Source organism: Sinocyclocheilus anshuiensis, unplaced genomic scaffold (assembly GCF_001515605.1).
Source record: "Sinocyclocheilus anshuiensis isolate Anshui unplaced genomic scaffold, SAMN03320099.WGS_v1.1 scaffold739, whole genome shotgun sequence".
NCBI lineage: Eukaryota > Metazoa > Chordata > Actinopteri > Cypriniformes > Cyprinidae > Sinocyclocheilus > Sinocyclocheilus anshuiensis.
Genome location: NW_015551105.1, coordinates 392,165 through 405,499, shown reverse-complemented (window position 1 = coordinate 405,499; position 13,335 = coordinate 392,165). Strand labels below are relative to the sequence as shown.

Here is a 13,335-nt window from a genome sequence, read left to right as displayed (position 1 = left end):
ACCATTTAACAGGTTTTTACTGTAGCATTTTTACAGTCTTTTACCATTAAATTCACGGTCATTTTTTACAGCGTGCATATGCAGCAAATTCCAGCAAATTGTATTTACATAAATAATGTTTAACCAGAAATTCATCCACCTAAAATGTATTATCAAAAAATCTTAAAGAGGTCACGTGACGCATCTAATGGAGTAGCAGTCACAGGTCATATCCAGTATCAAAGATAAAGAAGGCAGGTGCCATCACGATAACAAAGCAATTAACAACATTTTTAGGGCATTTTATAATAGGCTTTACACATCCCAATCGGGCTTTTCTTTGTGTGATAATATGAATAAATTCCTTGCAAACTTAAATTTACGGGAATTAACTGAGGAGCAAAGACAGACGTTAAACAAACCAATTGAACTACTTCGCAATCACAGATTCTAGCCTACGTCTTGGAATATATGACCCCAATAAGAATTTTCACCGTATATTGTCATCTGAACAAGTAAGTAACAAGTCTGCCACGTTTGTTCTGACCAACTGAGGGGAAAAAAAGCATTACAATAAATCGCGCTACCAATGGTGATTTAAATCTAAAGATCGGTTAGCTCATGTCACATCAAACCTTGCAAATTATTATTATTGTTATACTTTATTCTCAAATTGTTAATGTTAACAACATCAGCATTACGTGACTATGTGAATATAGTGTGTATTAGCGTGTAGATTTCAATTTCTGGACAGTCTAATCTCTAATTGTCATACCATTCGAATTTCATATTAAGAAATTCTTTTAACCCAAAAAGCAAATTATGCTCCCTTCAAACAGGTTCTCTTTAAAATACAAATCTTGTGCAATCCCAGGCTATCTGTTATCAGAAGCACATTTAAATCTGGAATATAATTTAATTTCATTCATATGTGTTTCATAAACACATAATCCTTTCTGAATTACAATCCCCCATCAAAATTATACATTTAATTATTCTAGCTGCTGTGAGAAAAGGCTATAAACGATCCGCCACCTGCAGGATCCGCACATGCGATATCCTAGTAGCCGGGACAACTTCTTTGTGTTTACAGACGTGACGTAATGACGCAGCGGCATGCTTGAATTTCCTGCGAAAACCTACCCGTACCACTCAAATTAAAAAACATTATTATAAGATAACCGTTGTGAATCGGGCTAAAGTCAGGCGATAGTTTTGAACACTGGCTGGTTATGTACTTGCTCAAATATTGATTTCGGATCATTTTTAACCAAAAAAAGTTACGGACTACAGCTTTAATGAAGATTCAATGTGAGTCCTTTACAGCCAAATAAAGCTAGATAAATATATGAATAAATAAAGCTGCACGCTTCTGTTTTAAACCCAACATGCCACATAAGCAGCGATAATTTTTACACAGTTTTTGTTTCAGTCATTTGGTATTGTCTTATGATAAAAATGTCCTTTAATCAATATTTCATAATTTCATATACAGTACATTAATTTTAGTCCATCTTCTTATTTTTATTTAATTAATATGTATAAAGATTTGTTAATTACCACGTAACATTTATCAGCATAAAACCTGCAGAAACCATATGTTTTAATTAAATATTTCTTTACTTTTCTTTACACTCGTTATTGTTGACGAAATAAAATAAAAAAACCTTGGTCAGCAAACATTTCACTGACAAGATTAACACCGCCCATAGACTTCCACTATAAGTGCATTGTTGTATAAGAGTTTTCTAATTTTCTTGTAAACTGAGAGGCAAATCCAAATTGCTTAGAGTTTAAGTTGTATATAACAGAATATTCCTGTAAAACTGGACTGGATGTTTGATTCTGTATGTTGTTGTGTTGTAGAACTTGGCCATGTTCCTCAGTATGTTGGTGGCATGGTTGATCCCAGACATGCCTCGTTCTCTGAAAGAGCAGCTAAAGAGAGAGAAAGCACTCCTGATGGATCTTCTGCTCACAGAGGAGGCGGACAAGCAGTGCACCCAGTCACACCCAATGACAACTACCAATAATGATGTAGTCATCAAGGGTCTAGAGGAAGGATCACCAGAAGAGCTGCCTGTCTGCAGTGGAGTAATGCTAAGCCAGTCAGATGAAGAGCTGACCAACAGAGAGGAGGAAGAGCTTGAGGAACAATCAGCAGAGGAACCGATTGCATCCACCAGTGATCTGCCTAATAGACCTCGACCTTCGACCTGTGAAAGTCTCAATACAACTTCAGAGTCCCTGTCTAAGATAGCCTGTCATGATGAATCACTCACCACACCTCTAGCATGTTCAAACCAGTCCATTCATTCAATCAAAACAGGCTCACTATCACGACACCGAGAGTTTGACTCGAATGGACCTCCACCTCGAGACCCAAGTTCCAGGGCTAAGAGCCGTTGCCAAACCCTTCCGCCAAGGCACGGAGGACCTGATGCTGAAGCACATGCAACCAGACCCAGCCACTCGACGACATTCACACATCTCGACCAGAAAGTTCCTCCATCCTCTTGTGAGCTCACCCGTATGGTTCCTAGAGGACCATCTAAAACCAAGCCCTCTGAAAGTCAAACGTCCTTCTCAGATTCACTGGATTCAGAGCTCACGAGCAGCCATTCCATAGCACTTCCTCGTCCACCATCCAGACCGGAGCTTGCTAGCAGCCTTTCAACAGTCTTGCCACATCCTCCTTCGAAACCAGAACTTGTGGCCAGCCAGTCAGCAGGACTACCACGCCCTCCCTCCAAACCAGAGCTGATGGGAAGCGAAACAAAAGGGCTTCCACCTCGTGATCCAGGCTCGAAAGTTAAGGGTCGATGCCAGACTCTTCCTCCAAAGTATAGAGGCTCAGAGACTTCTGGGGAGACGAAGACCAGACCTAGTCACTCCACCACCTTCACACACCTCAGTCAACAGATCCCCCCCTCACCCAGTGATCTCAAACGTAACACTCCCGTATGAGTGTGATAAGATGAAGTGGAGCAACACTCTACCTTTTCAGCACCTTGCATCCAATCACCATGCTCAGTGCCAGGCAACCCATGCCATCAACAACTCATCAATTTCTCATTAATGACTGAACAAGCATCTTCAGTAACTCTGGAAGTAGATCAATTGTTGGTGGCTTGGTGGAGGTTCACTTGGTTGGTTAACTAGGGGGACTTCTTTGCACAGAATCACCCTTTTTATTGGAGGACCGAGTGCAGACAAGTTCGACTTGTGCATTCTTGAGTATTTTTATGGAGCCATCTGATATGGATCGATGACTCCTAACATTGTTTTATACTGTGACTTGCCATTCTCTCTTTCACATATAAACTCCTGTACAGACATACGCAGATATACACACACCAAATCTCATTAACCTGACCTCTTGAACCAGAACAGGGGAGAAGAGAGAGAGGCTTAGGAATATGGGCCAAAGGGCTTTGCAGTCCATATGATTTGTTACTCAGCAAGTGGAACTTTCATTTTGTGGTGTGTTCTTTCATGAGTTTTGCTACATGTACTTAACCAGAATAATAACTAAATGTGAACTTATTAACACAATATGTCAGCTTCAAATGAGCCAACTTGTTTGTGGAATTGTCTTTTTGTCTTTGGTGGCAACATCTGTAGTGTCTCATTCACATGGCAAGTTAGCACATAGCTTGGCAGCACGCTCATGACACGATAAAGAAATGTGATGTTGAAATGGATTCAAAGCCAATTACATTGTACATTGCAAATACACTGTAGTATTTTACATAATCCCATTTAGCACTATGCTAGCACTGCTAAAGCTAATGTAAAGCATGCTATATTCACTGTGAAGAGGTTTTCAGGGATTTAGACCCAATCGTCACTTTTAAAGTTGTTCCTCACTAACGGGGGACAAAAGGTATGAATGTGCACAGGCCACGTTCACACTGCCAAGTTTCTGAAGTGACAAACACTTTTATTTGCAGGAATGAATAGCTAAGTTATTGTTCCATTTGTGTATGGAATACAAGTGTCAATCCAAACAAGCAATAATTGATGTCTCGCAGCTGTAAGCATGAAAGATATATGCCAGCAGTTTAGTCTTTTTTGGTGTTTTCTATTTTTCCTCAAACTAATATTAGTGTACTGAGATGTATTAGCATCTGGCCATTTTTAATGCTTCATTAGTTGTCACTAATATCTAAACTCTGTGTGTACAGAACAGGATTAAGAGATTAGTTCACCCAAAATGAAAATTGTCATAATTTACTCTGATGTCACTCCAACTAATGTTGGTTTCTTTCATCCCTGGAACACAAAATAAAAAATTATGTTGAGAGTCCAGGCTCTTTGATGTAATAAAGTGAATGGCTATTTATACTTTACAAACTCTATAAAAGACAAAAAGCACCATAAAAGTAGACCAGATGACTCGTATGCTATATTCTGAAGCCATACAACAAGGTTAAGGCTAGAAGGGATACAGCTGCGGCTACTGGGCATGCACACATCAATATAGCCTAATTTTTAGCGTAATACACTGTACAACAATAATTACTATTTTTTCATTATTGTAAGGGGTAGGTGTAGACGTTAATAAAGCACAATCTAATAGGTAGAAATTTCATTTTCATTGTTCGTTTCCGGTCGGAGCTGTATCCCTTCTAGCCACAACCATACAACAGCTTGTGTGACAAACAAACTCAAATTTTAGGGTTAACTATTAAAACAACTAGAGTTGACAGCTGTATTTAGCTGCAGTGTGGACAAGGCCTCTGTGTATTCAAGTCTATGTTGAATGGCAGGTGTGTATGATATGCATTATGCTAACGGATCAATTAGCTAAGAACAGTTACAAACCAGTGTTCAAGTAGAACATTCATGTCCATGTTATTTCTAGAGGTCTTGAGAAACTCTGACAATATTTTGATATTATGAAGGGGGAAAAAAACAATTACTGTTCATAATAAAAAGTGGAAAGTAAGAAGATTCTGTTTTTTATTTTATATATTTTTTAGCATCCCCAGGCTACAGATTGCATAGAATCTCTAGCCTGGAGGGGGAAAAAGCTGTTTTGTCAGAATGCACTGCTACTTTTGAGTGGCTGTCAATGGAAAATGTGCTTTTATCCCTCATAATGTTGTAGTTACAGCATCTACCAGCAGGGGTTTACTGGATTATGCTTACCAGCAAAACCTTGACCCTGTGTTGTATACTGACTCTAAGTGCTGTATTGTCCACCACCACTAGATGGAGACAACAGCAACCTACACAACGAGACAGTGAGTGGTGGGACACTAGTGAGACAAAGGACTAGGATCAAAATCCAATCATGCACAGACTAATGAGTATAGGTGGAGCCAGCGATTCATACACTCTAACGATATTACATAAAGTAAAGATTTCTTCTGTCCTGCATTACCACATATGGGACTTTCCCCCTAGTAAAAATGTTAAGGAAATGTCTAAAGGAACCAATCCTAAAGAGGAATTGTCTCAAGAATCAAATTTCATAAACTGAAATGTTCTCATTTTTAAATACATATAATGCATTAATAACAGTTGTCAAAATCCTATAAGAATGTGTAGGAGTCATACTGGATCATAATTTAAAACCAACGCTAACGTATACTGATAAACATTAAAAACTAGATCTAGTTACTAATAGCACCATTATGATAATCATTAGAATAATATGCTTGTGTAGGATTTTAAAAGGAATTTAAAGAACAGTAGGATTTCCATTTAATCATTTAGCAGACGCTTTTATCCAAAGCAACTTACAAATGAGGACAATAGAAGCTTTCATTTATCTTCCTTTTTCCTTTATCTATCCAGTAGTAAGGCATGTTCTGATAAAGATTACACAATATCCAGTAGGAGTTCAAGGATCCTGTAGGATTTTCAGTTTCATTTGTTTAATTTCCATTGGAATCTAAATTGGTTCCAAATTATGGAACTTATCACTTTTTTAAATTTTAGTCAGTGTGTAGTGTGTATGTTTGGGCATAAAAAAGATCTAGAAAGTTACAAATCTCAAAGTCCACTCCAAAGGGAGATATTTAGTTTTTTAAAAATTCCTTTTCAAGAACTACAACGAACGGCTCGTTTGGACTACAGCGTTTGTTTTCCGGGCTTTGTGATATCACAAAGCGGCTCATTAGAATATAACTAATCGAGCCGTTTGTGCCAGGCTGGGGAGAAAGGTATTTTAATAATGTAAATTATGTGGAAAAAAAATAGTTTTCATCATTTTTCGAACCACCAAACGTGAGAGCATGTTCTAGTACACCCCCAAAACAAAATCAAGACTTTGTAAAAGAGCATAATAGGACCCCTTTAAACAATTGAAGATTTTGATTGGGGCATTGCAAGAACTATGGCTTGCTAATGTACAGTTAAAAATCCCACAGGGGGCGCTATAGGAATTTAAAAATTCTAAACAATTTTCTTTAAATGACTTTTAAGGTTTTACATGGGCATTTTATCTGACTGCTAAGAATAAAAACCCAAATTACAGTATGTGTTCTAAAAGATACAGATTCTGGTTTGTGTTTTGTTGAAGTCCTGTACAAAAGTCATTAGTATAATTTTCAGTTGGTTCCAGTTATGATCCAGCAGGAATCCTATACACATTCCTGTAGGATTTTGGCTAGAGTAAGTAGATGCTTTCATTCCAAATCTCTCACAAGTTGCCGAGTACCACTTGCAGAGTGTTCCTGTAATTCAGCTGGTATAGCATGACCCGAGCAACACTAAGGTCACGGGTTTGGTTCTCATGGAATGCACACACCGATTAAAAAAAACAATGTAAAACTTGACCACACTGTAAGTCATTTTGAATAAAAGCACATAAATGTAAATAAGGACTAAAACACTAAATGCAAAGTAAGAATGTCACAACAAAGAGAACATTTCTCTTATTCAACCTGTGAGTTATTAACCTGTTTAGGGCATGCAATATTTCAAGGTTAATGTCCTCTCGCTCCTTCTAACTCGGCCTTTCTTTGACTATACCTGAGGTGATTGTGGCCCCTCCCACATATCCAGTTCTCTGGCCCCCTTTCAAGACACACACAGACGGTTCAATGAGCTCTTTGTGGGGGGTTGAGGTATGCAGTGAAAGTGTTTGTGTGTGTGTAAGAGAGAGAGAGTTCCCTTGTTCTGTTAGTACCTAGTGGATTCATCAGGACTGGGCACAGCTCTGGAGGATCAGCTTAAAGGTGTGTGTGTGTGTGTGTGTGAACAGAATTACAACAGAAAAAGCAGGAAATCAGGAGGAGGAAAGAGAAGAGTGTGTAAAACTAGAAGAGGACACAAATCTGAGAGGGGAAAGAAGGTATGGATGTGTTTGTTTCTGTTTGGCATGTGTTCCTCAATCAGTCTTTGGGACGTTATGTGTGTCTGTTTGTCATGGTAACAAACTGTCAGTGCTTACTATAAGAACACATGCAATAACCTGAGCTAAACTGCTTTCGCTCTAACAAAATACTACTTGAATCAGAGTGTTTTGCTTTTGCCTTATGTGTAATACAAGGTTAATTAGATACTATTGTTCTATTGTGAGCTGGACTTGTGGGTCTGAATGAATTTATGTAAGTCCAGATCCGTACTGCAGTTGGATACTCCCAGTGAGACTCATAAATGGCTCTCTTTAGAGCTGTTCAAACATGTTTTGAACTCTTTTTCACAATCTGTTCCCGCATACTATTGTAGATTTCAGTATTTGCATGTCAGTTATCTAAAGTCTGCCACTAATGTTTCTGCCACTGTTAAACAAGTCACATTTTCTTTGTTGCAAAAAGCCTCCATGTTCTGAAGGACTAAACTTATGGTCCTGAAGTGGTACAGAAACTAGTAAACAGAATTTCCCAGTAAATTTTGCAGGTGTCTGTGTTCATTTGTCTCTATTGTGTATTGTGCTCAGTTATGTATCCTATTACAGGAGCTAATGCATAACAGTAATAGCCTGGGAAAATGGACCCAAATATTCTATTCTGTGTCTGTCTGTCCGTCCGTCCGTCTGTCTATCTGTCTGTCTGTCTGTCTGTCTCAGTCTGTCTGTGTACATTGAAAAAAATGGTAACCATCTAAATTTACTGGTTTTAATATTAAGAAATATTATTTAACATCACTGTATCCACCTAAATGCCTTGATTTATCTATGTTTATCTATCTATGTTTTTCTGTCTGTAAGGCCTATAAATTTCATGACTGTCAAGCCTTTTCAAAGTCTGTCTTGACAAACTTTGCTTTTCTAGTTAAAAATTACAGTTACATGAATTTATTTACATGTTAATTCATTCACTTAACAGCATGTAAATGCTGTTGTTGTGTTTGTGTATTTTTCACAGGGCGATGCTCAGTGAGTGGTTTTGGTGGGATCGGCTGTGGTTGCCGAGGCCGGTGATGTGGGCGGACCTACAGGACAGTGAGGGGCATGTCTATGCCCGTGTGTCCCATTTGTACATCACTCTACCTGTAGCAGTCCTGCTGCTAGGCTTAAGAGCTTTATATGAAAGGTACACACACACACAAGCGAAATTTACATGCTGGTTTTTGCTGATATGTGCTGGTGGAATTGTATATCCATGCTTTTCATCAGGAACACTGAGCTGGTAAAGCCAGTTGGTCAAGGAATCTTTACTGCTTAAGCTAATTAATAAGTCTGGTGAGAACGCCAGCATTCAAAACACAACATGTATTATATGTTCTCATAATTGCTGAAGTGCAGTGAACATCCCTGGTTAACAGCAGATGAAGGTGTGACTCTGTCTCGCTGCCTCTCCCTCAATCAACAGACTGATCGCGGTGCCAGTCGCTGAGGCTCTTGGGGTTAAAGACAAAATTCGCATGAGAGCGTCACACAACCCCATACTGGAAAAATACTACAAAACTCACTCTAAAAATCCAACACAGGTAACCCCCGAAACACGCATTTTTAATGCATTCCTATAATGGATTTATTCTCACTAATCGCATTTAATCTCAGAACATGTTCAGATCACATTCCACCCTAAAATCAGAAGAAAAATAAGTTTGGTGTAAAAAAAAGACTACTTTAAGGACCTTTAAGATTTTTTACATTATGATATTATTTTGACAATTAAGCAAATTACCCCCAAATTCTTAATCTTTGTTAACTTCCATTTATACTTATTTTGATGAATAATAATAATAATAATAAAACTTTGTTTCTGAATGATTGATTTTTTTTTATGGGAATCACAATTAAGAATAATTATCAAGTAATATATGCCATGTTTTTGTGAAATTTACCCTCAAAAAATTATTCTATACAGTATATAGTATAATAATATACCTTATAATAAGTTGAATGTTCTCATTAATTATTGTAATAGTATTGGCAATATGTTATAATAGAACATTAAATATAAACAGTATAATGCATTAAAACACATGATTAAATTCAAATATTAAATCCAAGTTTTAAAATGCATTAGATTCGTTACAGGTGTAACCATGTGTATATTATAATGTATTATAATAGTAGTTCAGTTATTTATGAACATATATAATGTCTCACAATATGTATAAGGTATTACTAACACACTGGAAAAATGGCTTTGAAACGATTTTCATTCAGAAATTGACTGAAATTTCAGAAATAATTACAAAGAATGGCAAACAGCACACTGAATTAAATGTGAAATTTTGAAAGACTGAAAAAATTGTTTTTTACAGTGTATCTTTGTAACACCTTTTGAACACATTTGTAATGCATTACATAAACAGGCTTCAACAAGCACCGCTAATAGAAACATATGTCCTATACATATGTATATATGTAGGGCCAGGACATATTGACATATTAAGTTTGTGTGTCTAGTAATGTTTGTGTATGTTATGCACTTAGGCAGATATAAAAGGTGTATGTAAAAAGTTGGGCTGGTCGGAAAGGCAGGTCGAGCGCTGGTTCCGCAGACGGAGGAACCAAGACAGAACCGGACTACTGAAGAAATTCAAAGAAGCCAGGTCTATTTACACACACTAAACAAACTTTCATGATTGACTCATTCGTATTTGCCCATATTTGGCCTTTTAACCCTTTGTAACCCCGTGTATGTCTGTTATTAACAAAAGTATTTCCTTTCTGTAGTTGGCGGTTTGCCTTTTATCTGTGGTCATGTTTCGGGGGAGTGCTGGCTTTATATGATGTAAGTGTTTTGTGTGTGTGTGTGTGTGTGTGGTTCCCTCAGACTGCATCTGAACATCTGAATGACCTCCAAACAGCTGTGTGTGTGTGTGTGTGTGTGTGTTGCAGCACATGCAGAGATTCTCAGGAGAGACCTTGAATCAGCATGTGTGTTTGTGAGAAATGCCTGTGGGGTAATTAGTAACAATTTCCCACCTGTGAACAGCGCTAGTCTGATAGAAAGATCCACAAACGGGTACAATAACAGGCATGGACAGGCCCTGCACACACCCAAGCACACACATACATTAATTTGTTGTTAAAACAAGCATACTAACGTATTAAATTTAGGCATGTAATCCCATATCCAACCATATCTAGGGTTTAGGGTAGTGAATTATGTGTGGGCTCTTTTGAATTGGGTTTTTAATAACACAGAAATAAATTTGTTGTTTTGAAGTAGGTCTACCTAGAATTGAACAATTACACACGAGCAAACGTGCAGGTTATCACAGTGATATTCAGACCAACGGCATGTCTGAGAGTAGCCTATGAAATTGCTTTTATACAACAGTTCAATAAACAAGAAGGCAATGCTGAGTAACTTACATTTTAGACACAATATTGACGGTTAGTTTGAGTATTTTTGCTCCACCAGCGAACTGTTAATCAACCGTCGAGTATCTCCTAGTAGTAACACACCGTAGCGGTGTTTCATTCCTATTAAATGAATCAATGTTTTGAACGAATCTGTTGATTCGAATGATTCAAAGATTCATTCACTTGACGCCACCTACTGGCGTAACGATGCAACTACGAGAACGAATCACTGAAAAATCCTCATCTCTAATACACAGACTGAAATATTAGTGTTTATTTCATTTAATGAGATTATTTGGTTCAAAAAATAAATAAATAAACTCTGAGTTATATTGTTTTGTGCGACAGAAACCATGGTTTTATGATCTACGGGAAGTGTGGGCAGGATTTCCAAAACAAGTAAGTATAACCTATGGAAGAAAAAAAAAACACTACATTCGAGTGGTTTAAAAGCAAAAACAAATATACTGTACGTAGCACAGTGAAAACCAGTCTGAATATTTGCATGTTGTTCTGGGAGGGTTGTGTTTGTGCAAGCATGTTTGTATGGTGGTTGGTTTTTAAATATGTTTGTTTTGTGTGTGTGTGCAGTCACTGCTGGACTCTCAGTACTGGTATTACATCATTGAGATGAGTTTTTATGGTTCTTTACTGTTCAGTGTTGCTGCAGATGTAAAACGTAAGGTAAGGATGCACTATTTTCGTTACATTATCAGTTATAAATATTTTATCTTCTCTAAAAGATTTTGTATTTCAAATTATTAAGGTCACATCAAGGTCATAAGCACTCTTGCAGGTAGCACAGCTAATAAGATCATAAAACAGTCAGTTAGCAATAATGCATGCAATTCAATGCAGTACGTTTTAATAAATGGATGTATGCATTCATTAAAATAATACGCTTTTGGAGAAATTTTATGGAATTTGTAAATAACTGAAAACTTGATAGGAATATGAAGTTGCCATATCTTGAGAGATATGCCTTTCTAGGTTTATGGAGCTCTATTTCTCTCTGTGTCGATTTGTAGGACTTTAAGGAGCAGTTGGTCCATCATTGGGCCACTCTTACACTGCTGTCCTTCTCCTGGTGTGCTAACTACATTCGCATTGGCACACTAGTCATGCTGGTGCACGACACATCTGATGTCCTACTCGAGGTGAGAGAGAGCGATAAACAGTGAAAGAAGAGTTAAACATATCTTAAAGGGAAGGATAGTTCACCCAAAAATTAAAATTCTGTCATCATTTACTTATCTTCACATCGTCCCAAACCTGTATGACTTACTTTCTTCTGTGGAACACTAAAGGAGATAGTTGTATTTATAGTAGGAGATATATTTTTTTTCTTGTAGTAGATATATTTTTCTATTTCAGCATATTAGAATGATCAAATCAGCATATAAGAATGATTTCTGAAGGATCATGTGATACTGAAGACTGGAGTAATGGTGCTGAAAATTCAGCTTTGCATCACAGGAATAAATTACATTTCAAAATATATTAAAATAGAAAACAGTTATTTTAAATTTGCAATTATATTTGACAACATTTAGGTTTTTACTGTACTTTTGATGAGCACTAAATTTAATTCAAAAACGTTAAAAAATCTTACCGACTCCAAACTTTTGAATGTCAGTGTATGTATGGGGTGTTTTGTGTTGTCGTTTTTCTGTTTCTCGAAGTCTGCTAAGATGTTCAACTATGCTGGATGGGAGACGACCTGCAACAGTATCTTTGTGGTGTTCGCGCTGGTCTTCATGGTAACCAGACTCATTATCTTCCCTTTCTGGTAAGTGTGTGACAGAGGTAAATGAGTGGGAGATTTTAGGGTTACGTTTGTTAAATTGTGTGTGTGTGTCGTGAGTACAGGTTGATCCACTGTACGTGGGTTTATCCTCTGGACCAGTTTGAACCCTTTTTCGGCTATTATTTCTTTAACGTCATGCTTGTGGTGCTGCTGTTATTGCACATGTTCTGGGCCTCCCTGATCCTCCGCATGGTCAAAAAGTTTCTTTTTGGCAAAGTGAGTATCCATTGTTCTTCATATAAAATAACTAATAAAGCAGTATGTGCATAAATAAATAACTAAATGCACAATATTAATTCTCTTTCATTCTCTTTAGCTGAAGGGTGATGAGCGCAGCGATGAAGAAGAGAATGAGGAGGGTTCTGAGGAAGACTACACACACACCTACTCTAATGGATCTGTTAACGGACTGTCTAATGGCCATTGACACAGGGAGACCTTCCTCAAATAGCCTTTTGATGCCATGCATGCATATATGTCCATATTGGACACATGATTCATCTGTGAATTTTCATTTTTACATAGCCTTTCATATTAAGGTTTGTATATGTACAGATATTATGGTAGATAAATAAAATACAAATTATTACTCATGTTAACAGTGATTTAATGTTTTTAAACAACAGTTATGAATTAAAACTTCTTAGCAAGTGCCAATCCAAACAGTAGTTAAATGTATCCATATGAAGTCTCTTATTCTCATCAGGACCACATTTATTTAATCAAAAATACAGTAAAAACAGTAATATTGTGAAAATAGTTGAAAATAGTAAAATCAATGTTGAAAATAGTTGTGCTACTTAATATTTTTGTGCAAAATGTGATA

At 37.1% G+C, this 13,335-nt stretch overlaps 2 protein-coding genes and 1 long non-coding RNA gene across 5 annotated transcripts in view; 2 read left to right on the top strand and 1 right to left on the bottom strand.

Annotated features, from left to right (window-relative positions):
• LOC107662882 (anoctamin-1-like) overlaps nucleotides 1–3,557 on the top strand; it is a 36,345-nt gene extending 32,788 nt beyond the window's left edge. Inside the window, exon 26 of the mRNA XM_016452997.1 lies at nucleotides 1,846–3,557. Coding sequence (XP_016308483.1) covers nucleotides 1,846–2,946 — 1,101 coding nt within the window. The 3' untranslated portion in view covers nucleotides 2,947–3,557. The remainder of the gene's footprint in view (nucleotides 1–1,845) is intronic.
• The window catches only part of LOC107662884 (uncharacterized), a 34,400-nt gene extending 23,321 nt beyond the window's left edge, over nucleotides 1–11,079 (bottom strand). The window contains exons 1-2 of the long non-coding RNA XR_001631257.1: nucleotides 10,712–11,079; nucleotides 10,319–10,383 (exon numbers count right to left, since the gene is read on the bottom strand). This is a non-coding gene — a long non-coding RNA (uncharacterized LOC107662884). The remainder of the gene's footprint in view (nucleotides 1–10,318; nucleotides 10,384–10,711) is intronic.
• Nucleotides 7,007–13,212, top strand: LOC107662883 (ceramide synthase 2-like). 3 transcript variants are annotated; one of them, XM_016453000.1, is made up of 12 exons: nucleotides 7,018–7,058; nucleotides 7,196–7,285; nucleotides 8,301–8,468; nucleotides 8,748–8,865; nucleotides 9,824–9,942; nucleotides 10,067–10,124; nucleotides 11,051–11,101; nucleotides 11,294–11,386; nucleotides 11,731–11,859; nucleotides 12,385–12,491; nucleotides 12,572–12,725; nucleotides 12,826–13,212. In XM_016453000.1, the coding sequence occupies exons 3-12, from the start codon at nucleotides 8,305–8,307 to the stop codon at nucleotides 12,934–12,936; spliced, it is 1,104 nt and encodes a 367-aa protein (XP_016308486.1). In that variant the 5' UTR covers nucleotides 7,018–7,058; nucleotides 7,196–7,285; nucleotides 8,301–8,304; the 3' UTR covers nucleotides 12,937–13,212. The 3 variants fall into 3 exon arrangements, with proteins under 3 accessions (XP_016308485.1, XP_016308487.1, XP_016308486.1); XM_016452999.1 differs by having other exon boundaries at nucleotides 7,007–7,285; XM_016453001.1 differs by having other exon boundaries at nucleotides 7,007–7,285; nucleotides 12,711–12,725; nucleotides 12,826–12,890.
• Nucleotides 13,213–13,335: the final 123 nt, after the last annotated feature.